The 25,251-nt window shown below is 39.4% G+C and overlaps 2 protein-coding genes across 2 annotated transcripts in view; one reads left to right on the top strand and one right to left on the bottom strand.

The window, feature by feature from the left end:
• Window positions 1–4,030: 4,030 nt before the first annotated feature.
• GREM2 (gremlin 2, DAN family BMP antagonist) lies at window positions 4,031–4,534 on the top strand. Its single transcript, XM_054399122.1, has one exon. It carries the CDS (start codon window positions 4,031–4,033, stop codon window positions 4,532–4,534), a length of 504 nt encoding a protein of 167 aa, XP_054255097.1.
• Window positions 4,535–14,042: 9,508 nt separating this feature from the next.
• Window positions 14,043–25,251, bottom strand: part of FMN2 (formin 2) — a 168,377-nt gene continuing 157,168 nt past the window's right edge. The window contains exons 17-18 of the mRNA XM_054396857.1: window positions 16,170–16,251; window positions 14,043–14,069 (exon numbers count right to left, since the gene is read on the bottom strand). Of these exons, the coding sequence (XP_054252832.1) occupies window positions 14,043–14,069; window positions 16,170–16,251 (109 nt within the window). The remainder of the gene's footprint in view (window positions 14,070–16,169; window positions 16,252–25,251) is intronic.

Here is a 25,251-nt window from a genome sequence, read left to right as displayed (position 1 = left end):
ATCACAGCAGTCTGCCAGTTACCTCCCTCTCTCTGTCCACCTGCAACCCTGAAGTACAAAACTGAAATTCGTAGTCAGAAACTGCATCCTGAGCTTAGAAACTGAAGTCATGCCTTTGAAAGCCAGAGGAAACAATGGAACAGTCACTCAGCACAGACAGGTACTGCCATTACTTACTGCCCTGTCTTTCAGACTATAGCACCCACTTCTATGTTGGGGAACTGTTCCAAAAATGATGCACGTGAATTCTGAGGTCAAATCCAATGCTCCCGTTCCCAGAGAAGGGACCTAACCACAAAACTATAGGCTATTTTGGGGGTTACACTGCTGCCTGTCCTGTTCCAGAACTGGAATGCTTTCAAGAATGCGTGAGTTACAGGGCCAGAATGTCGGTATGCAAGAGAGAATGCCTTGGTAGATATTTTATGTTACACAGTAATTGGATACAAACAAGAAATAAAGCAAAAGGCTGACACAGTGATCCTGGATCTTCCTCTCCTAGTTGAGTACCCTGACCTCTCTGGATTACAGAGCTGGATCTTGGCATTCTTGCCTCCTCGACTGAATATTTTTTTGCACTCCTGGGTACTAGATATCCCAGATCAAGCATGACAGGTTTGAAGAGTTTATGAACTCATACTTCATGCTGATTTCCTTATCTGAAAGAGATGAAAAACTTAGCATGTAGGCCTTGTTTGGTGTCTACAGTCTAGGGTTACTTTCTACACCAGATCACACACTGAACAAAAAACAGTGTGGGGGTAACTGGCAGGAGCTGGCAATGACACTTGAAGATGCTGGAAACTGTCACACAGGAGCTTCCACTGGCTCTGCCACAGGGAGCCTCCAGTGGAGTGGGAACAATGGGCCCTGACTGGCATTTGTGCAGGTTTTACAGGCATTGGTCTCTTGGGGCAGTTCTCACTTGCCTGATCTGAGCAACAAGCTGTTCAATTCTGTGACATCTAAGTAGGACAGAACTGGCCTATTCTTGCCAGAAGCCAGATTCTTCTCCGGTACATTTTGTTTTTTTTCTCAACCAGCTCTATCTGCAGATAGACAGCACTCACCATGTTGCTTGCATTCAAGAGTGAGTTCACCAAAACATTCTGTATTACTGAGAATACTAAGGTTTCTCTTTTCTTTGCATGTGAGCACCAAAAACATATGTAGTCCTTGGCATGTTGCTGGCACCAGGTGACCTTGTTTGCACCCTTTCTTGCTTGAATAGGGGGTTTGTGTGCCAGGGCTTATAAAGGAGTGATTTGCAGGCTAGTAAGGGGTAACCTTGTGATTAGAAATTCCACGATCTGACAGGATGCACATTTGGCCAGTTAGTGTAAAATAGATTATTCTATTATGCAGACATTTTTAAGGTACAGGTTTGATAAAGATCAATGACAAAAATAGATGATGCATTCCCACCCGTCTGTAGAAGTACTTGCTAACAGGTACAGCAGCATTTATTTGGTTTACAACATTACAATAGTGGCTTTGATTAATAATGCTTTATTAGTTATAAACATAGACTTATTGGATAAATCCTACTTACTCTGTTGAACAGCTCTCCATGCCTACATAAAACTATTTCAGTAATTAGAAAGCTACTGTAATATTTCTCTATATTGTAGACTTTAAGTTGTTAGTTCTCTGACAGCTTTCTTGAATTCCTACATAGGATTCTGTTTGACCCCATCCTTCACACGAAGGGGAAGCAGTTTCAACTTGCATTTTGTGGTGAGAAAGTGTGGGACAGAAAAGAAGGGGTGGAAGGAAGACTGTGTCTCTCCTTCTGATGTGTCTCTGGACCTGCACCAACGTCATCTCTGCCAAGATCAGAGAAATGAGAGGCAATATGCCTGGTGAAAAGGACCAAACTCCCTCCCTGAAAGACAGTGGTTATCACAACTGCTTTGTGGGCTTGTGTTTCAAAAGATGAGTAGAAGAGTATGCCTGAGGAGTGTTGGCATAAGGTGTCTTGTGGAGATCTCACCTCTGTCTTTTTCTAGCATGTAACTCCTGTCTACTCCTGTCTTTTTTCCCCCTTTCTATATAAAACAAAGCTGTGGGAATCAGTTGCTCTATCCACTACTGAAATGCAGCCATCAGTGCAGAATAACATGAGAATGGTTTGAAAGGAAACGTGGAACACTATATTCAACTGAAACTAATTACCTGATTAGATTTTGGCTGACCGTAGTGGGTTGACATCCAACGGTCTTGGCGACAATACCTGCAAGCAAAGCCAAGTCTAGTCTTGCTTCATTTAAAGACTCTGGACAAAACATCTGGACTTGTGCACTGAATGCTAAGCAGTGTGAAAATAGGCCACTGATTTAAAGTACCCACGCCTATAATGGGTATCAGTGGGCAGCTGGCGTGGTTTCAGATGAATGAGCTTATTTGCGTTTTAGCAATACTAGTTTCCATTTGAAGGTGGTTCTGTTTCAAGCACCAAATATGGTGAAATTTAATTTTGCATGAGAATATCCTATGTTCACAACTATGGGATTATCACTTCTCTTCCTTTCAGCACTCCAAACTTCTCCCCTTTTAAATTTAGTCAAAGTCTGACACCAAGATCTTGTAAACTTAGAAAATCACCTAAAGGGGATGCTGTCTCACCAAGTCTGCTACAGTAGTTCCTTTTCCTTATCTCCATAGGGATTAAAGACATTAGGTCTGCTTCATTAGGTGAGAATTATTTCTTATTGCTGTTGACATCTTCTGTTGCACCTTTCCCACTTTTTTGATCTCTTGATGTCATTGTTTGGAAAATGGCATGTTTTCATGTTAAGAGTACATCTAAAGTGTCAGTGATGGTAGTTATATTTGCTGGTGTGATTGTTGTTTTTTTGTCTTGGCATCACTTTAATGGAAAAAAAAAAAAGAGTGAGAAGACCACTTTTTAAAAACTTTGGTGTCTTTGCCTCTAAACAGGAAGCTTCAGAGCTGCACTTACTTCTATTGCCCTAGAGACTCTCTGTTCTCCCTTCCCAGGGAGAACAGCATGAAATGACCTGTCAAATGAGTTGTGGCATTTCACTGGTGAGCATTCACTTTATGAGGAAGTTTAGTACATATATTCTGATGTCCAGGAAGTACATCGAGACACAATACTAAAACAAATTGGACAAGTCGTTGATGAAAAGCCAAGAGCTGGTAAGAGATGCTCCACAGAACAAGAAGTCCTAATAGACAATCATAGGCAAAATGCTTTTGCCAACTGTCTGACTATCTTAACAACTGGTTTATGCTCTACCCTATTCCTTAATCTCTAAAATGAATATTTAATTCTCTCCTGTTTGCAAACTTTCTTAAGCTGTTTGCCTAGGAGGCACCATAGTAATGAAGCCCTCAAAGTTGTGTTTAAGCATTTCCTCTTACTGCAAGAATAAATCCATCAAGTTTCCATCCTCCTAAAGAGATAACAAGTGCAATCCTGTAAGTGCAATAAAAGCCCCAAGGAGCTTCAGAAGCAATTAAAAAAGAATTAAAGAACACTTTTGAACACCTCTTGCTACTTCTGTGTGAAAAGAGGCTGAGCTACTTGGGGGCTGGAGAGGTAGATGGGAGTTCTCCTTGTGTAATCTGCTATTCTCTTTCCCTCACCCCTGACATTTTCAGATTGTCATAGTATTGGCAAGAGACTCCTGAGTCTTCACTAGCCCAGGAGTTTGCCCACCTCTTTGACCCAAGATTTCACAGAGAAGGAGAAAGCTTTTCTGGCTGAAGCCTCTGTAAAATCACTACTTTAGTGATCAAATTAGCAGTGTCCCTCCCTATGAGGAAAACAAATGAGTAACTGCAGAGCTTGGGGGGTGGACAGGCACAGGAGATGCAACTTTTCACAGGCCTCTTCATAATAAATTATCACCCCAGAATAAAGCTAATCTCCTAGAAAAAGTGGTGGGAGTAGAAAGGCAGTAAGATCTCTACTTCTAAAAGCATGTGTAAAGTTCAATTCCATTACAGCTCTGTGGTTTGAAAGTGCGCCTCTCCTAACAGCTACTTCTCTTGCCATTGCAGGATGCTTTGGAAAGTTGCCTTGTCCATTTTTCTGATGGCAGTGCTGGTTCGAGTAACAGACACCAGGAAAAACCGTCCTGCAGGCGCCATTCCCTCCCCTTACAAAGACCTCAGCGGTAACCACTCGGAGCGGAGGCAGCAGCTGAATAAGGAGGTGCTGGCCTCCAGCCAGGAGGCCCTGGTGGTCACTGAAAGGAAGTATCTCAAGAGTGACTGGTGCAAGACACAGCCCCTGCGGCAGACTGTCAGTGAAGAGGGCTGCATAAGCCGTACCATCATCAACCGCTTTTGCTATGGGCAGTGCAACTCCTTCTACATACCACGACATGTGAAAAAGGAGGAGGAGTCCTTCCAGTCCTGTGCTTTCTGCAAGCCACACAAGGTCACTTCTTCAACTGTGCAGCTGGAGTGCCCTGAGCTGGACCCACCTTTCCGACTGAAGAAAATTCAGAAGGTCAAGCAGTGCCGGTGTATGTCTGTGAATCTTAGCTCAGGCAAACTGTGAGAGCTGGCATGTAGCTATTGCTTGGTGTTGCCCCCATCAGATTTCTGCTGCCTCTCTTCTCCCACTGAATAGACTGTCCATTCTGTTGGTTTGTTTCTCCTATTCCCTTTCTGTGTTTTGTTTTCTTTCAGGAGGCATCTCTCCAGCAAGGAAAGGCTCCTTGTCACTTGCCTACAGGAATAACGCTTTCTAGTGGGGTCTGTTAGGCACTTCACCATAAAGTTTCATTGTATTTCTGGTACCATCTAGCAGTTGAATCTTATGAAGCAGGCTCCCAGGAGTTAGGATTGATCATCTAAGTGACCAGTTGGCTGAATCCAGCATTAATTGTTTCCACTGTGTGGAGTAAAGCCCTCTGCCCTACACTCCGGTCCCCTCCACAAGACAAGAACCTTTCTCGTGCTTCAGTCTGGAGCTTGCCACACCCACTTGGAATTGCTGGAGTGCTGCCCAGAACTGGGGGATGCAGATGAGGCAGAGTAATGAGGAGTAATGTGCAAAAAGCAAGTGAGACTCTCTGATGAGGCTCATCTCCTTAAGACTGCTTTAGTTGTGTAATGACAAACGGTTCCTGGTTTGTTGTCTGAACAGCAGATAAGAAGCAAAGGGGAGAGGGTGAGGCGCTGGGTCAGCCACCATGACCACAAAGCAGTCTGAAGATGTGTTTTGATGCTGTTGTGGTTAAAGTATATTGAACACATGGTCTCTGCAGTGTTTATTTTGTAACCTAACTGTAGTAAACAGATGTTTAAAGTATTACAGACCTAGCCATGTATATTTTTCTTGTGGCAGAATATGACAGAGATTAAAATGCATTGAGCAAGAGACTTGGTTGCTATATCAGCTGCCTGGCTTAAAATGGACATGGTTTAACTAAGCTTTCAGTAGGTTTTTTTGTGTTAGCTATGCGTGCATATTTCTTACTCCAACAAAGGACAGCATCCATTTGTGACCTTATATTTATGCCTGATCAGACCAGGGAAGGTGGGAGGGTAATGGGAGAGGAGCTGAGAACGCTGAAGGAATGGCGTTTCCCTTAAGATATGAAAACACTGTCATATAAAGGCCAAAATTTGGTCAATGTTGGACTGAATACAAAAGCCTCATCAGTATCATCAGGTTTTGGGAGTGGTGTCTGGCCAATGATTGGGAGCCATGTTAATGTGTTAAAGGACAAACCCATCAGGCAGTGCTGCTGAAATGTGTTGCAGATGTAGGAGCAGGGAGAGAGTAAGTTGTAATTGCTACACTATTGGTGGTCCACTCAGTTTTTGAGTCCTACATAATCAATGTTGGTGAACACTTGCAGTTCATTTTAAGTCATACTATGTTGTTATTCAGTTGATGGAGTTTAGCATGTCCTGTATATCCTGTTTGTTATAGTTCTGATCTGTATTAGTCCCAGCTGCATTAAAATCCTATGTCTCAAAACAAACCAGCCCCTTCTCCCAAACCAAAGCCCACGCATGCTCCATTGTCTGAGGCTTACAAATTAAAAATGACATGCCAGCTTCCTGATGCATGTCTCACAGTTCAGCATCTGCATCTAGTGAAGCCAGCTTGCTGTGGAAGCTCTTTCCCATCAGCCTCTTCACATGCAGCCACTTCAAGGGGTTAATGTGTTTAGCACTCTTATCAGCCCAGGGTTCAGTGCCACAGGTCTCTATTATGTGAGACAGGCTGCCCTAAGAGGCTTTCAGGACTGAGCTCCACGAGAGCACACCAAGCGGTTTATGGGGATTGGCACAGGCAGGATGAGGTTGGTAGGTCTGTTAGTCCTATTACATGAGCAGCCAGGGCTTTTCTGTTGTGATCTTTCAGTGTGTCAGAAGTAGACAGAGAATCCTCATGGAGGGATTGCTTTAGAGGCTGTTGCTGCTGCAGTGCCAGCGTTGTGCCAGCCACCAATTGGGCACCATTCAGTCTAGGCTTGAGAATTTTGGTGTGAGTGGCTTAAGGGAAGGTGGCAATAGCTATAGTCTACTAAGAGTCCAGGGATCTCAGTCTGCCCTCGAAAGAAATTAACTGAAAGTCAGGCATTTTGGACTAGAGTGAGAAAAGTACCCTAGTAACTTCAGTTAAGGAAAATGTGCAAGATTCTTTATCAACTGTGTCCTGCCTGGGTTTTTCACCAGTTTGCGATATGAATATGCTGCAGCTTAAAGCTCCTTTTAGGAGCTGTGTTTATGTAAAAACTAAGTTGAGCTTGTAATGGATAAAATTGTATTTAATTCTTGTTTTATAAATGAAAAAAAAAATAAGAAATGCTTTAAGTATAATGTAATTATTTTATAGGTCTACTATTAAATTATAGATTAAATAATAAAGCTGCTCTAGGGTTATATGGCATCTGGGTGTATGGGCTTTGCTTCAACACCTTGTGTCCAGCTGCTCTCTGATCACTATATTCTCTGGCTTTGTTTTGACTCTACCAGATAAAGGTAAATGATGGCTAACTCTGACAGCTTGGGAAAACCTAGCTCCCTCTTCCCTAGTCCCTTATTTCCCTCAAAAGTACCTGAAAGGCAAGAGGAAAAATGAAATTGCACAAATCCTAGATTCTGGAGTTGATTCTGCATGTACAAATTCCGGGGTTTGGTTTTTGTTTTTTTGGTGGTTTGGTTAGGTTTGGTTTGGTTTGGGTTTTTTGGTTACTTAACAAGACGACAACCAATGCTCCACCACTGGCTGATGCGCTGGCATCATTTGCGGTAAGAGAAGTAATTGTTACCCTGACCTAAAGGGTTTTGCTTAAAATATAGCTAGATCCTTATGTAACAGAGTGTGGGGGGGAACTACTCAGGGGGGAGTGGGGAAGGTATATCTTAAAATATATGGGAGCTTTAATGGTTGCTGCTGGCTCCTGAATGAGTACACTGTGTGTATCTCCAAAGGCAGGGTACTCTTACAATTTTTTAATTCTTTTTTTCTTGCCAATCCAGAGAAAAGATACTTGCAAAGTAGTCTTGAGGGAAAATAGTCTTGAGGGAAAACTTCCTCACACTAAGGAATTAACCTCCATGTGACCAGAAGAGATGCCATTCATGGATCTTGAAAGAAGCAGGAACATCTAGACTAGCAAGGGAGGGCTGTGTGCTTTACAGCACTATAACTGACACCTGCAGGTGCTTTCTTCCCCATCTGTTATCCAAATCCTCCCATGGTTCAGCAGTTTAGTGAGGTTTTAATTTGTTTCTGGAGGTTTGGGTTTTTTTTTTTTTTTTTTTTTTTTTTTTTTTTTTTTTTTTTTAGCTATTGGTTTTGAAAGTTACTGCTTTGTTTATCTACCAAAGTGTGGTCAGGGTCATCTGCTGAGAACACACAAGTGCCACTGTCAGTTGGCTCAAAATGAGCTCAGGAAGCTGGCTTCTCCAACATCCCTCTCTCATTCCGAACTGTATTTTAGCCACTCTTCTGCTTTGCCGGTAGCTCATTGTCCAATACCCACCTGAAAGATTCCAGCTCTTGTTTCCTCTTTTCTGAAACCTACCTACCAGAGGCACATGTGACAATCCAAAAAACTCCCCCTTGTGGAAGCAATCCAGGAGCATAGCAAGTCCCTCAGGTTAAATGAAAAAAGCCTTAGGTTAGATAGATCCTGTATTCCTTAAAGTAAGTGCTGTTACGGGACTTAGCAAGTAGAGGAGCAATTACTGTTGAGCTCTGCCACTGTGGAACTGCTGCACTGGCTGGGCCTCAGTTTGGGGTGACTGAAAAATGAAGTTGCTAAGAGTTTATATTTGAGCTGCAGATGGGAATAAATGAGAAAACAAGTGCTGACAAAGCAGGGACCCTTTATCTTTAGAAAGACACTGTCTTTTAAGGCAATGGACTTACCACTGAATGCTTTTACAAGTAGGTTGAATGAACATGAGGTATAGCACAGGTATAGATGGGTCTATCAGAAACAAGAAAATGTCTTGTAAAACCTGTTCTGCAAAGTGAATCCCACTTGATTGATGGGTGGCAGGTCTGAATGGTGGGGGGCATGGTTTTCTGTCTCCTCCCTTTGCTGACCTGTTCATGTTATCTTCAGAAAAACTGGGCTCCATCAGTTTTCATTTATTCTGTCCATAACAGTTTAAAATGGGTGTAACTTAAGTAGCTGATAAAAATGCTTGGCACAGACTTGACTTTGCTTATTAATATAGACTATGCAACAAAATAATTGTAATGCAAAGACTTGCTGAATCTTAATGAAATTAGCAACTGCTTCCAGCTTTTTAAGGTGATCACTGCAAGACAAGAACAATCACAGAATCACAGAATGTTAGGGGCTGGAAGGGACCTCAAAAGATCATCTAATCCAGTCCCCCTGCCAAGCAGGATCACCTCTACCAGGTCACACAGGAATGGGGAATGCATCCAGGTGGGTTTTGAATATCTCCAGGGAGGGAGACTCCACAAGCCACCCTGGCAGCTTGTTCCAGTGTTCCATTACCTTCATAGTGAAAAAGTTTTTCCTTCTTCCTTCCTATGCCTCAACTTCCACCCATTGCCCCTTGTCCTGTCATTGGGCATCACTGAGCAGAGCCTGGCTCCATCCTCTTGGCACTCACCCTTTACATATTTATAAACATGAATGAGGTCACCCTCAGTCTCCTCTTCTCCAAGCTGAAGAGCCCCAGCTCCCTCAGTCTCTCCTCACAAGGAGGATGTTCTACTCCCTCAATCATTTTTGTGGCTCTGCACTGGAGTCTTTCAAGCAGTTCCCCGTCCTTCCTGAACTGAGTAGCCCAGAACTGGCCACAATAGTTGAGATGTGGCTTCATCAGGCCAGACTAGAGGATGAGGAGAACCTCTCTTGACCTACTAATCACACCCCTTCTGATACCCCACCCGAATGGCATTTGCCTTCTTGGCCACAAGAGCACATTGCTGGCTCACGGTCATCTTTCCATCCACTAGGACCCCCAGGTCTTTTCCTCCTTCACTGCTCTCCAATGAGTCAGTCCCCAACCTATACTGATCCATGGGGTTGTTCTTTCCCAGGTACAAGACTACACACTTGCTCTTGTTGAACTTCATTACATTTATCCCTGCCCAACTCTCTATCTAAGTCTCACTGAATGGCAGCACACCCTCCTGGTGTGTCAGCCACTCCACCCAGTTTGCTGACAGTGCTCTCTGTTCCCTCATCCAGGTCGTTCATGAATATATTGAACAGTACTGACCCCTGAGGGACTTCACTAGATACAGGCCTCCAACTAGACTCTGTCCCATTGACCACAACTCTCTGACTTCTTTACTTCAACCAGTTCCCAATCCACCTCACTACCTGATCATCCAGAACACACTGCCTCAGTTTCACTGCAGGGATGCTGTGGGACACAGTGTCAAATGCTTTACTGAAATCAAGAGAAACCACATCCACAGCTCTACCATCATCTATCTACCTGGTCATATCCTCATAAAAGGCTATCAGGTTGGTCAGACATGACTTCCTCTTGATAAAACCATGTTGACTGCTCCTAATGACCCTCTTGCCCTTGATATGCCTAAGGACAGCGCCAAGGATAAGTTGTTCCGTTACCTTTCCTGGGATGGTGGTGAGGCTGACTGGTTTATAATTACCTGGATTCTCCTTCTTACCCTTTTTGAAGATTGGAGTGACATTCGCCTTCCTCCAGTCCCCAGGCACCCCTCCTGTCCGCCATGACTTACCAAACATGGTGGAGAGTCATCTGGCAATGACCTCTGCCAGCTCCCTCAGTACCTGCTGGTTCATGCCATCAGGACTCATGGATTTATGGATGTTTACTTAACTGTTCCCTAACTCAGTCCTCATCAGCCAAGGAAAACTTCTTTGTCATGTCTTCCCTCTGGAGACTCAGGGGGTCTGTCAGTATGTGGAAGATGTCACTGATTGTATTCCCTCTGCCACAGCTGGTTAATACTTAACTAAGTTTTGGAAGTGCTTTGGGATGATGAAAAGTGCTACAACAAAAGCTAACCACTGCTGTGTCACCACACATCACAAAGTACCATGCTTCTGAAAGGCTTTAATTTGCAAGCAAATCAATATGAATCATGTTCTCTTAAAAAAACTGAGACTGTTACTCTCAGTAAATCACATCTGCTGCTCAGGTATGAAAGTCTTTCTTTAGCTGTTGCATTAAAGGGGTGGTGGTGGTGGTGAACAAAGCTCAGAATATTGTCCATGAGAACACTTGTGTGACTACAGCCAACTCAAAAGCATAGTATGCTTGATGTTACAGTCAACTGTGGAGGAGAAGGACCAATGAGGTGTTTGATCTCTTTAAAACACACAAACTAACAAAAGAACAACAGTCCAAACTTCTGTGAAATCCTGATTGTGCCACAGGGAAAAAAAAAAAAGAGAGAGAGAAGCAGTAAATCTTACGCAGGGAATTGACTCTGGGAGTGCTGAGTCAACTTGAGTACTGCAGGTCAAATTCAGTGTTGCACATAGTGGACTACTTTGTATGGAAATTTGATAGCAGGCTGAAGAGAAGCTGTATAAAAGAAATACATATTCAACCACTTAGGTTGGGTCTGAGTAAGAAGAAAATCTGTATAGCACCTTCTGTCTGAAGATCATCACCTTGGCACTATCAGCTACAATCAGCCTTTGACACTGTTCTTCAGAGGGAGAGGTCTGCAAGCAACTTTTGGCATCCATGTTGCAGCTGCAGTGAAACAGGTAGTATATACATATGTGAAAGTCCTACCAGGTTGCTGGACAACACCTTGATGATATAAAACACATATAAAACCATAATATTATACAGATAATACTTTATAATGGATATTTTTTGCCCGGATGACAATTTCTTGAGATTGTTAGATAGGCAGTATTAGTAGGAACAGGCTGACGGGTGACCTCACTGTGGTCTACAACTTCCTCAAAGAGGGTGGCAGAGGGGGAGGTGCCAATCTTGGTGACCAGCAATAGAACAGAAGTAAATGGAATGAAGCTGCATCAGGGGAAGTTCAGACTGGATTCCCCAGGAAAGTGGTGATGGCATCAATCCTGTTGTTCAAGTTGCTCTTGTTCAAGGAGCATCTGGATGATGCTCTTAGTTATGTGATTTAATTTTCAGTAAGCCTATGAGAAAGAGGGAGTTGGACTCAATGATCCTTATGGGTCCCTTCCAACTTGAGGTATTCTATGACTCTGTGACAATCCTGAGCCAAATGCACAAATGAAAAGCATGCACAAACCTGAGAAGTGAATGATAGTCTGATTGGGCAAGGGGCTCTACCTCTTTCCTACCACCACCTGGGAAAAAGATATACAGCATAACTGGAAATTACTGCCACTATGCCTCCAAAGGGCAAGGAAAGAGAAGCTGTTTCCACCAATCCTTCCCAAAGTTTTTTCTTGATCACAGAACCCTTGATGGGATGTGGTACTTAGGAAGCAAATGGTTGCCAGCAAACAGCATAGTCTGACAGTGAAGAGATAAGTCAGTTATTTCATTATTATTCCTTTTATTTTCATATAAATTAACATTCTAAAAAAAAATCGAAATAGAAACACTAAATACAGTATTGCACATAGTGATCTTTGTTAGATGATCTATTATTTCATTTAGTATAGTAATATACATACTGTAGGTACTGAAGGGAACAGGAAGGCTACAATTTAAAACATGCTACTGAATCCTTGCACTTAGGAGCAAAGTTAAGAGAAAAAGACTATTGTTTACATAAATACAAACATGGATTTGAATCAGTGCCATTAAAATAGCTTTATTTTTAAAAGGTTTTTACATAAGTTAGTTGTAACAGCACATAATCTCTTCACTTCCCCAAATAGTAGTGTTACTCCCATCAACACAAAATTTTAGAACTTTCACTCTTGGTAATTTATTTCCCTGCTAGAAATTATTACAAGTACAGATTTTCACATAGGTTTGTCAGCAACAGGAGACTTGCTTTTCACATAGTGAAAAAAAACATCCTTTCTAGTGATTGGTATATGTGAAGAATAACAGATTCCTGAGGTCATACTTCACGCTTCCTCTTATGACATTCTGTAGGATATATTAGCCTCTGGACAGCTAGAAATGTCTCTTGATGTCCTATATTAGACAGGGAATAACCCAATCCAGCGCATTAGAGTTCATTTGCCATACCCCAGTGTTTTTCAGGCTCCAAGGTTGTGAGCATGTGCATCCAATTCAGTTGCACACACAGTCTGCTTTCAGGAAAAGTGCTCTTTGAAGGAAAAAATGTTATCAATCAGGCCGATTGGTTTGGGACTCTTAAATTAGAACAAGAAAAAGGGGTTGGTTTTGGTTAACCAGATCAAAACTGATACAGTAAATTCTGCAGTGCAAAAACGAATTAAACATGTGGTCTAAAATGGAAGCCCTAAGTCATAAATTTCAATGATTAACCTCCTAGTCAGGGACATTGAAAGCCTGGAGGAAAAATCTGCAGCTCTGTTAAGTGTGAAATTGATGTCAATTAGTTGGTAGCCTATGTTCTGTCACTAGAATTTGCTACTGTTTTTCATAAATGTCAATCCCCATGTGCATCTTTTAATAGCTCTCTAAAGGAGTTTTAAATTAACTGTAAAGCTAATTCCAAAAGGGAAGCCATGTACATGTGGCCAAAAGCCTGTCTGATTTAAGTGATCAGCAGTTAAATCTACACTATACCTTCTAAAGTTCCTGTAAAAGTATTAGCTGCTTTACATATTAACAAACTATAATAGCCAAATATCATACTCTCTATCATACTTCTGTGCTTTTCTGTATTTTCCTGCTTTTTACCTAATCTTTTTCTTTTCTTTTCCTATTTGTTTAATGCTGGATTTCTGACCCCCATACCACCTGGCATTCACTGTCTGGCAAAAGATGAAGTAAAAGTATGCTGCTTTATTGATTTTAAAGATAGTTACAGTAAACATCTTGTTCCACAAATATTTAGTCATGGAGGGCAACCAAACAAGTTGGGAAAGCATTGATTATACTGTATAAACAGCACTTAACAATTCAAAATACAAACTACAAATGCCAACATGAAACGGATACACACAATTCACTAGGAGTAACATTTCTTTCCCTAATCTAAGTGCAGTGCCATGAAGTATTTGTGTTAGACAGATGTTGCCAGTAGGAATGGAACTGTTTTACTGTATAGATTTGCATTCTCATGAAGTTCAACTTAATGCAGTTTTCAGCATGTTCAGAACTGATGCAGATACCACTTTTTATGCATGCTGACTTGGCCTATTTGTAATATACCATACACTTTACAAAACATAATTTTGAGTGGCAAAGGAGATAGAGTACAAGGAAGGTGTTTCTAGTCCACACCCAGTCTATTGCTGGGCACTCCATTAAAGTGATTATGTTTGTGAATGAACGTACAATAATACATTAATCAGTGGAAAACTCCAGAAAATAGAATGTGAATTCAAAGAGGCCAAGAAAGCAAATGATCACAATGATGTAGTTTCCTTCCCTCTCACTCTCCACCCACAGGCATGTTGAGTTTTGGTAATCAGGTAACAATGGCTTCTGCTTTTCTTCCCTCAGATTTTCATACTTATCTTTGCTTTCTGAAAAATAAAAAAAAATTTAAAAGATAGAAAAGTGAGTATAAATTAAACCACCTCACACAAATACACAGAAAAACATAGCCTAATTTTCAATTATACTTCTTGTAGAATTGACTTCACAAATAAATTTCCTTTGAAACTAGAACTGAAGTAGACTGCAGCTATATACTGCTTGTGAAATATTTTTGTTTCCTTTTCACTCTATCAAATTTTCAGTAACACCAAAAGTCCCAGTTTCAGCGCAAATAATAACAACGATGCTAGATTAATTAAGTCTATCGTTTTTGGGGTTTTGTTGTTTGTTTGTTTTCCAATAATCTTGATGTCTCTATTCAGCAAGATATAGGTGAGATGGAGAAATCCAAATTGATAGGGACTTTTTAGGATATCAGGCAGTGATAGGATTAGGGGGAATGGAATAAAGCTGGAAGTGGGAAGATTCAGACTGGATGTGAGGAAGTTCTTCACCATGAGAGTGGTGAGAGCCTGGAATGGGTTGTCCAGGGAGGTGGTTGAGGCCCCATCCCTGGAGGTGTTTAAGGCCAGGCTGGATGAGGCTGTGGCCAGCCTGATCTAGTGTGAGGTGTCCCTGCCCATGGCAGGGGGGTTGGAACTAGATGATCCTTGTGGTCCCTTCCAACCCTGACTGATTCTATGATTCTATGATAGTTTTTTTTGTTTGGTTTGGGTTTCTTTGGGTTGGTTGGTTGGTTGAGTTTTTTTGTGGGTTTGTTGTTCTTGTTTGTTTGGGTTGTGGTTTTTTTTGTTTAAATAACATATTGATCTGGTTTTAAATAAATTCAATAAAATCACATCTAACTTATCATTCCTAAGCAAGCTGTTACTCCATTTACATTTCTTGTGGTGCCACAGAGTCACAGAATGGTAGGGACTGGAGGGAACCTCTGGAGATCATCTAGTCCAACCCCCATGCTAAAGTATGTTCAACTAGAGCAGGTTGCACAGGATGGCATCCAGGTGGGTTTTGAGTATCTCCAGAGAAGGAAACTCCACAACTTGTCTGGGCAGCCTGTTCCAGTACTGTCTCAACCTCAAAGCAAAGACAGTTTTACTTATGCTCAGATAGAACTTTCTGTGTTCCAGTTTGTGCCTGTTGCCCCTTGTCCTGTCACTGAGCACCACTGGAAAGAGTGTGGCCCTATCCTCTTGACAACCATTCACCCAACCATGGACAACTTTCCCTATATATTCAGAGTAAGAAACAATAAGTGCAGTATTATTTCTTCCTATTTCAGATTATGTTAGTTAAAATATACTAAAAGTTACCACTTGCCTCATTTCAAGGATGTTTCACAGTAACATAGCTATGACTACAAAGCACAAAATAGTTAAATCATGCCAGATGGACATGGACACGTGAAAAAAAAAATGTTATAACATTTTGTAAAATCTTATAAATTATATTTGTAAAATATAATAGGTTTAGTTGTTATAATTTCAATGTGAGGTACCAGACTAATTTTTGACTAGAGGAATATTTATTATCTGTAAAACTTGTCATGATCCTATCAATACTTAGGCAATCATAGGGGAAGAGTTTCACTGATTGACTAAAATTACTGCTCCTTTATCATTGAAGGTATTTATCCATTTTTGGAAGAATGATGAAAGGACAGGATTATCTTTTTCAGTGGAACAAAAGCCACTAATATTTGACACGGGGATTCAATTTGAAAAATGTGTACCTATCACAGTTCTTCATTACATTTTGTAACTGCAGAAAAGAGAGTGAATACAGACTGAGTAAGCTTGAAGATTGGAACTACCTTTCTGTCTTCCAGGTGCATCCCACACCAAGATTGAGATGCAGACAGATTGGCAATAATATGCTGCTTGTGCTATATCTCTTGTGGAGTAATATTCACAGGCAGCATTCACGTTTTGTAATCTGACATCTTTCACAAAAATGTTAAAATGTTAAACAGAAAAAAAAAGAAAAATAAAGAAAAACAAACAAACCAACCAACCAAACCAAACCAAAAAGGTACATCAAGAATAACATACCTGCAAATAAAACACAATGAGAAAAAAGAAGAATGAGCTTTGGGAACAAAAGTGTTGCTACAGATTTTTACTTACAATTCCAGAGTCATGTTTTGGCCTTATATTGTATAGTGACTTCCCCTTTTTCTGTCTGCAGACTTCCTCTGCTTCTTTAACTCTGAAGAAAGACAAAATTTATAAATATTCATGTAGAACCAAAACCATTTAAAAAGACAATCCAATATATAGCTAATAAATTTAGGCCTGAAGACACAAGAATAACTTTATTCTCCATATTTTCATTAGCACGCTCCATAGCCCTTGTATTCTGTGGCTGTTGTTGCCGTACATCAGTCTCTTGCAGTTTCAAGGACAGGCATAATGGATGATGTGACTCTATAATCAATTCTAGTTACCAAAGTAATTTGTACTTACTGTATCAGGATTTAAAATACAGCACATTTCTACCAAACACTACTAAGAAAGCTCTTACTGTTTTTCTGGCTGCTTAAAAATCATTCTTTATTCATTCCCAAGCTCAGTACTTCAGTTTAAACATAGTTTCTCACCAAGCTGTTTTCTCTTTCACCCATTCTTATTTGTATTTAAAACAGAAAAATAGCTTTATCAGAATTTCTAGTTTTCACTCTGCAACTTAAAGTGAAAATGAAAAACTGCCATGGAGCATGATATTTACAACCAAGGTGGTGCACTGTGCTTGTCTCCTTCTGAGAGTTAGCTGCAAGGCTTACAAGGACCACCAGAGATGAATGTACTTGGGCTGCCTGGATGTGAATAGAAAAGCATGTTCCAGAAGTGAGGTGCCACTTCTTAGTGCTTCCTGACTTGGCAAATTGCACCAAATAAGGGCCTTGTGAAATGTCACCAAATGCCACGGTTTTCTTATGAGATAAATGTCCTTTTTTCATGTAGTTAAGCAACAAACTATAGGCAGAGGGTTATATCATCTGGGAGCCTACTAGAACCAATCTGCACACAATAAAATCTTTACCATTTTTACTCGTTTTGTAGATCAAGTTTACAAACACACATGTTTATTGAAACACTGGTAATACAGATTTAAATAATGAAGCTTTAAAGACTTACACAAAACTTTCAATATGATGGCATTAAATACTATGAGATGTGTATTTTTTTTTAATGAGATGAGAATATTATTTATAAATAAGAAAGTAGAAAACAAAAATGAAAATATTAAATTGGCTTGCTCTTGCCAACAATATAGACTTCAGACAGCACTTACTCTGCCTTTTCATCGTTATCCAACAGTGAAAAAAAGAAACAACAGTAAAACGATATTGAAGAAATGATACATCCTTGGCTATTTCCTTGCGGTTCATCTCTTCCAGACTTGCATGTCTGCTATTTCACTGAGGCTACATAGGGCAATGTGAGAATCAGGATTTGTGTTACTATTATTTTTATATATTAGTTTCTGTGCGTGAAAAGGGCCAGATTTTGAAAATAAGACTCCATCTGGGTCTGCTAAGTGCATTAAAAAAAAGCCTTCACATTCATCTCTCCTTTATCCAACTTCACCAGACACACCTTGTGCTTTCCATAAGCTTCAAATTTATACTCTAAAAAGTTAGTTTAACCATAATTTCTCTTCCAGCACCTCCAACAAGCTGCTCCCCTCATTTGATGGCCTTATATGTAGGAAGGCATCTATTGTGTGCAGATGGGGGGGGGGAAGAAAAAGCCTTTCAAATCTGTTATTTTCAAGCTATTACACTTCCTATCTGTTAAATGTCAAATAGCCAAGTAATTTCACCTTTAAAACATTTCAATAGATTCAGTAAAAGTGGCAGGCAAAATGTGGTGATAGCTTTAAATACAAAATCATGGGAATGACGGGAATGGCAGAGAGTGTAACAGGACAAGGACATAATCTTTTTCCCAAAATGCCACCTTTTCTTCTGCTTCATGTCTACTTAATCCCAAGATCTTTTCCAATCAGAAACATTCCAATCCATCAAAAGACACTCTTACAAAATCAGATATAAAATAGCATGTCTATTATATAATTTCATTTTTTCAACTACAACAACAACTGGCTATCTTCACTGTTAGACATTATTTAAATTAAAAAATGAAATGTTATTTGGGAGTAAACTAGTATCAAATCCTGGGGACTGTACAAATACTATTGAGGTTATAAAAATTATTGTTTTATAGAAGCAATGTAATATATGCAGGCACTCAGACCCATTGTGCAGATGACAGCATATGTAACATAAAAAAAATATTTACCAAACCAGTTCAAACAGATCAAGATGTTATTCTCAGGAAATGTCAGGGAATCTTTAGTTCCAGTCTTTGTCCCATCTAAATATCCCAGTTCCAAGACAGAATATGCACTGCTGGCCTAAAATACCAGATTACAAGACAGCACAGCTCTCTGTGGGTCTCATGTTAATTCAAAACAAAAATCCTTATGTGGAATGGAGCCATTGATAATGCAGTGATAGGGGTTATTTTTGAAAAAGCAGATCCCATTTAGTGTCACTGTCAGTATAACATCTGTAAATGTTCAGCTTCTATTGGAGAAATAGCTATTTGGAGAAAAGCTGTTTCTGCTTGAAACAGCAAAAAGCTAGTAACTCCCTCAGTTTGAGCTTGAAAAAATGATACACAACTTCCAGACTGATAAATGACAATTTTAGACTTGTACAACCCATTTTTCCAAGATTATGTAAGATGTTCTGGTCTTACTAGTATGGTTGCAGTCCTCAAGTTTCTTAGGAGAGAAACTTCTCTGAAATTCCTTGGAGTTTCAGCCTATTTATTCATACCAATGTGAATGCAGGAGTATTACTCCCTAATGCACTGAAGACAAAGCTGAGAGCTAGCAGCCGCTCAGTTCCAGTTCCAACCATACCACTGACTCACTGTGTTGGTTTGGGACAGCTCACTGTCTCCAGCCTCTGTCCTGATCTCAGTGCAGGAAGATTCAAGCAGTTGGATAGTGCCTCACTGAAGACAATATGACCTAAACCCATGTTTCTTCTGCAAGAAATGTCCTTAGCAACGTCGAGATAGCACACACCAAAGGCTCATTGCTAGGAGGTTTAGTTTATGATCATGTTAAAACTGGAGGCAGGAACATCTCTATAGATCTACAACTGTATCTATAATTCAAGTCAGCAGACTGGTAAAATGCAAAGGCAGTCATCAGCTTTCCACAGTGCTCAATCATAAACCAGCAGAACTGGTTCTAGTTTCTACAGTGTGAAAGACTTACCAGTCACCTAAACTAGGATTTTATTAAATGTAAAATTAAAATAACCTAATTCTGAAAGAGCAAAAGGATCTATTTTGATATGAACATCAGTACCACTTAAACAGCAAGATCTAGAAAAGCAAATAAAAGGTTACCTTTGAAGTTAGGGCAATAGTCTTAATTCAGTTTGAAAACAACTTTTAACCGTCACTGCAGTTTTTTTATCAGCTTCTTAGGCTTTCTTCACTGGCCCTGAATGATTTTTCATCTTCCCACCCAGGAAATTAACCAGATTTAGGCAAATTCACCTTGCTTCTGTTAACTCATGCCTCGTTCAAGTCATATTTCTTACAGTGGCAAACTCCTGGGTACCTTCCTCTTGCTCAAGTTTTTCCTGAACTATTTCCCACTGACTTCAGTGAGACCCTGATCAATGTGGAGGTGCAGGATATTAGCCTAAGGTCAAAAGGTGCAAAAATTGTACAAATGTTAGGGGTCATAGCCCAGGAAGACTGGGTTAACTATTCAGCTACGATGAGTTAGAGTTTCATTAATAAATAAATTAATTAATTACACTTCCTTGAAAGAAGGGAGGAGGATATTTGGAAAAAAAAACAAAAACCAAAAAACAACACGAGTAATAAATCTGAGCCTCCTAACAGTCACAAAAGGGAAAGCAATGCCAGACAATGACACACTTCCAAGCTCCAGGCCAACATGACACTGCTGGCTCTGCCAGTGAAGAGTACAACTAGCTCAAAGAGTAGGAAACAGTTAAAAAGTCATTCCCAAGAAAGAAGAGAAGACTCAATTGTCAGACCCTCTGTGGAAACACAGGCTGCCACAGAGGGAGGTTATGGAAAAGGAGTTGAGAAGGTGGGTGCTCCCCAGTTCCTGAGTCCTTAGACAAAGGCAGACATGTGTATAGATTGATTTATTATTATGAAGATCTGTTAAATTATTACGTTCTATGTTACTAATACTTCCTGTTATAGGAACTGTTCGGTCCCTTTATAGAGTCACTGCTCTCAAGTGCAACCAAATACACAAAGGCAGGATACATGCTCAAGCCATGATCTGAGAGTGGGTACAGTGGAGGTGACAAAGGGACATGCTGTGCTCTTGAAGAAGCCAGGTGGTATGGTTAACTTCATAAGTGTGATGAGACTAATAACTGTGTGCTAGACTTCTGTGCTAGAATGATGTTCAAACTATCTCACTTCAGACTTTTCAAATGCTTCTCAAACTCCCTTTCTTTCAATAAACCACCTTTGGTTCATATACTATCAACTCCTGTCCCAGCTCATGCCAAAGTGACTGTATAAGTTTCATAGGAAAGATAACATCAGCTCCATTACATTTAGCAATTTTTGCCTGTTACTTATTTTCCCAACTAATTTCTTGATTTTATCTTAACGAGAATGTAAGAATATTCTATAGCTTCTATAATACTTAGTAAGAGTGGTCATAATCAAATCTGGACAAATATATCTCCTTAAACATTGAATTTAGCTTAAGTATTGCTTGCATTATTTCAGAAAAGATATGCTTATAAACAGTCCCAACAACAAGAAAACATGGAGGGTATACACAAAGGGACCATCCATGGATCAGTTAAAAATATTACCAAGTGAATTCACGGCCACTCACTTGCTAAGCCCAGGAATTAAGATCTCAAAATCTGCTGCTTAGTAAGATTCGTTGAGTTTAAAAACTGTAAATGGTTACAAAGAAAGTAGTTTCTTATTTCCATCATAATAAAAACTCTTCTTCAGCACTTTCTCCTCCTTCTACCTCACATGTATTGTGAGGCAAACATACACAAACTATGATTAAGTATAAGGACAGTCTGTAAAATGAATAAGCAAATTACACTTTGGCATGCACACAGTAAAAAGAAACCAGACATCCTTACAAATGCAAAAGACTGAGTATCTTTATGTACCTTCTAGACCAAAAGTGAGCCTGGCCACAACCTTATCAAGGCTTAAAGACTTTCTGTCATCATTCAATCCACTGATGGGGAAAGCCACTTTCCTGACACTAAACCATAGTAATTTTGTCTGAAGTATCTGCAGCAGATTCATTTCCTACTGGCTCCATCCAGGCTTGGTAGCCTTACACTTCACTAACGAAAACATGACAGTGGGAAGGCTGAAAGATTATATGCCATAGATAGCAGAACTGCTCACAAAAACTTCCCTGATGAACTCAGACAGACATTCCTTCTACAGGCTGACAGCATAGTTTCTGAAACCCCAAAAGGCATTTTTGTGCAGATATTCTGTAATTTTTAACCAAAAATTTAACCAAAGCTGAGGCCAATATCTTTACACTAAGTACTTATTATCATATATATATGATATATGATAATATAAATATTATACATTTATAAATCTATATTTATATATATAAATATATATAATAAAATATTGTATATATTTAATATAAATATATTGGGTGTTACCAAAGTATTTTATGTATGCTTCTCTGGGTTGCAAAGAACATATTTATAATAATAATAGTAGTACCTTCACAAATAAAAATTAATTAAAAAATCCTAAGTAAAAAATATCAAGTGCCAGACATCTTGAAGACTTCAAGAGCAGAAAACTTTAAAACAGTTTTTTGAAAGCTCTCCAGGGCAATGTGCCTATGTTTTATTCTTCAACTGAGTAGCTAAAATATCAAAATTATTTTTTGCTAGGAGTTTAGAAAAACAAACAAAAACAGAAAAGAAAATAACATTTTCCAGCATAAAAGTAGAGTAAAAATGTGGAGTTTTTACTTTCACTCCAACAAAGTTGAAGTGATGACATAGATATGATTCAGTAACTGACTGCAAAGACTTTATACAGATAAGAAGCGCATTGTAATGTACCTGGTCCCATCAAACTGACTGATGAAACCTAACCTCTGCCTACCAACAAAGAGATTATGTATTAGACTGTTCTGGCATCCCTGCCAGCTCTTTGCATGGTTACTTCAAGGACCACAAAGCAGACAGTGGCTGGCTGAAAGACAGAGAGGACCAAGGACAAATAGATGAAAATGGTTTAATCTTGCCACTTAACCCAGACTAACCTGTAGCATGACCCTGAATCAGGTCCCTCCTCTATCAACAGTGTAGAGCACACTGGGGAATACATTTCAGATTTTCTTCAGTATGCATCATGTCAAACCCTAAAATAAGACTTCAAGGCCAACTGAAATTGGCCAACTGAAGTGACAGTAAGAGCTTTCCATTTGCAGTCTTACTGTAATCCACAACACACTTCAAAACATACTGAAAGAATTTCAGTTCAGAAGTACTCAGTTTCACTCAGTTCTGTCTGGCAATCATTCTTCTTGACCTGGGGATTCTGCTCTTATTTGTGCAGAAATATACAGATATGGAATACACAACTATATGGAATAGTTTTAAAGTGGACAACTTCAGTGTGAAAGAAAATTTCACTTGGAAAATGTAATGAGAAAATATTAAACTGTTATGGATGGCTATGATTCTAATAAAATGCAAATGTGTGTATACCCACTTCAATACATTTACTGATTTCTGCCATCAAATTCATAGGTCTGGGTTTTTCTTGTTAAAGTGACCAGTATTTTAGGCTATACCTGGCTACCTACAGGCAAGATGGAGATAATTTTTCTATATTCCTTGCATATGAAAACTGAGGTTGCTCTAAGAAAAGATAGTCATCACCTCCCGTCGTTTTTCTTGGAGATGAAGCCAGGTTGTTCAAGCAAAAGAAACTCGTGAGTGAATGGAAATGTGAACCTATATGCTTGCTGTAAAGTATTCTGAAGCAGCAGGTGGGTAAAAAAAGAAAAAATGCAACATGTAAAAAAAAGTATGAGAAAAGTCTCAGTGAACAGACTTCATGGAGAAGGAGACTGCCTTAAAGAGGGTACGGAGACACACCCTGGTCAGATAATTTGCTACATTTGGGTATGCTGGGGCTACTACACGGGAAAAAATTGATAGTTACAAGATTGACAGTATGAGCAAAGATTAGAATTGAGGGAACAGATCACTAGAAAAAAAAATTTGTAAGAATGTATAAGTCATCTAGAAAGTCACAGTGCTAGAGATCTGCAGTGCCTTCAACTTTGCTGCATCTGGTGAAAATAATGATATAACAAGATGTCCATTCATAATTATGTAGTGACTCAAAATGACTGCAGACACAGTGAGGATTTTCCCAAAAATGTTTAAAAACTCCAGGTTTGAGACTATTCTCTGTACTCATACCACATTATGTCATCTCCATGCACTAGTTTGGCAGCCTCTCAGCAACCAAGGAACATATTCAGTAGTTCAGGATTAGTCTGGGTTACAGTAGGTTTTAAGTCTCTGTAATCCTCTCAAAACTTTTGGGAACTAATTTAATGACAAGTGCTATTCATGAGTAAAATATACCAATATTTTATTCTAGCTCAAATGCCAAAGTAATCACTTTGCATGGGAATGAAAACATTTCACAAGTATACAAAGTGTAGCAACTCTTGTCAAAAATTCTATTTAAAATCTTTAGTGGTGGTTTGTTTGTTTGTTTGGTTTGTTTTTCACCAATATGCAAGTATCTGTTGCATATGTTGAGCTCATTTTTATCACAGGCAACTGTCATTCTGCTTTGCAAGAAGTGGTAAACATGAAAGGATTAAAAAACATGATGAGATAACAGTATAGTAGGAATTATGTCCCACTCACTATATCCTAAACTCTTCACGCTGAGTCTGACACTGCAACTATGAAAACAGGCTGCAAACTTCATTACGGTGTTTATCTCCATTTATGCACAACATACAGACTAGGATGCAATGTAACACGCCAGCATGATACAACATCATCAGGTAAATAAACTGCTGAAAACCTTTCCACTGATTATGTGGTGGCATTCTGGAATCTGGCCTCATGTAACTCAGAAAAAATCACGGATTTTGAATTAATTTTTCACTAGATCTTTCACTTTGTTCAAGTTTACTATTTGTATGCACCACTTGACTTACAGTTGCAAATGAAAATATTTGTTTCTGCCTTACAAAACACAGTATTAATTAAAAATGTCAAACTATTTTAAAGTAATTTACACCAAAGATCTACATTGAGAAACTTATTTCCAAATGCTTCAATTTTTCACAAAATTTCCCCCCAAAGCAATACTATAGATGAAATTTACTGCTCTCCTCCTTAAGCCAAAAGATTGTGTTTTCATTGAGAAAAGGACTAATTACCACAAGTGCACAAAGAGAGAAAAAAAGAAGGTACTTAAATGTTGGACAACCTTTGCCAGCTGGACAGCAAATTGTGTCTCTGTGAGGCACTGCTTCAAAGGACAATTCCTAGCTTCCAAATCTGTGGTGCGTTTGGGCTTCATTTAAGTAGACCTTGTAATGCCTTTAACAATATTTTCTGATCAGAAAGCTATTTAAATTAAAATTTTGAAATGCTCTAAAAATTGAAGATACGTTTAATTATTCAATTAAAATACTTTTAATTATTCAATTAAAAGTCAGATAAATTACATTCTGTTTTGAAATGCCATTATGAGTTGTAAAACCAAGCCTACCAGCAGGTAATTCAATTTAGAGAGTAATAAAGACATTGAGATTAAAGTTTTCAGAAAATCTATGTACCCATACTTATTAACACTTGGTAATTTTATTTCACATTAAAGCAGCATGCCAAGCAATATGTGACCTCACTAAATATATGCCACGTTTTCATGATTTCTCTCTCATGTTGCCACTCCATATACGTTTTTCTTCTCTGTCCTTCCATCTCCACATTTCTTTGCAAGAGTGTATTCCCATGTCGTCTGATTTCTCACTCTCAACTCTGACTCACTGGTTCCTATTATAAGCGTTAACAAAATATCCCTTAAATTACTGAGAGGACATTACTTGTGCTATGGGATTCAATGCCCTCCT

The sequence above is a fragment of the Indicator indicator genome, chromosome 2, assembly GCF_027791375.1.
Source record: "Indicator indicator isolate 239-I01 chromosome 2, UM_Iind_1.1, whole genome shotgun sequence".
Classification (NCBI taxonomy): domain Eukaryota; kingdom Metazoa; phylum Chordata; class Aves; order Piciformes; family Indicatoridae; genus Indicator; species Indicator indicator.
The sequence above is the reverse complement of the archived record's forward strand: the minus strand, read 5'-3'. Positions and strand labels throughout refer to the sequence as shown.

What these genes read in the sequence shown, in the direction of transcription:
- GREM2 (XM_054399122.1), top strand. Translation starts at nt 4,031, where the DNA reads ATGCTTTGGAAAGTTGCCTTGTCCATTTTTCTGATGGCAGTGCTGGTT.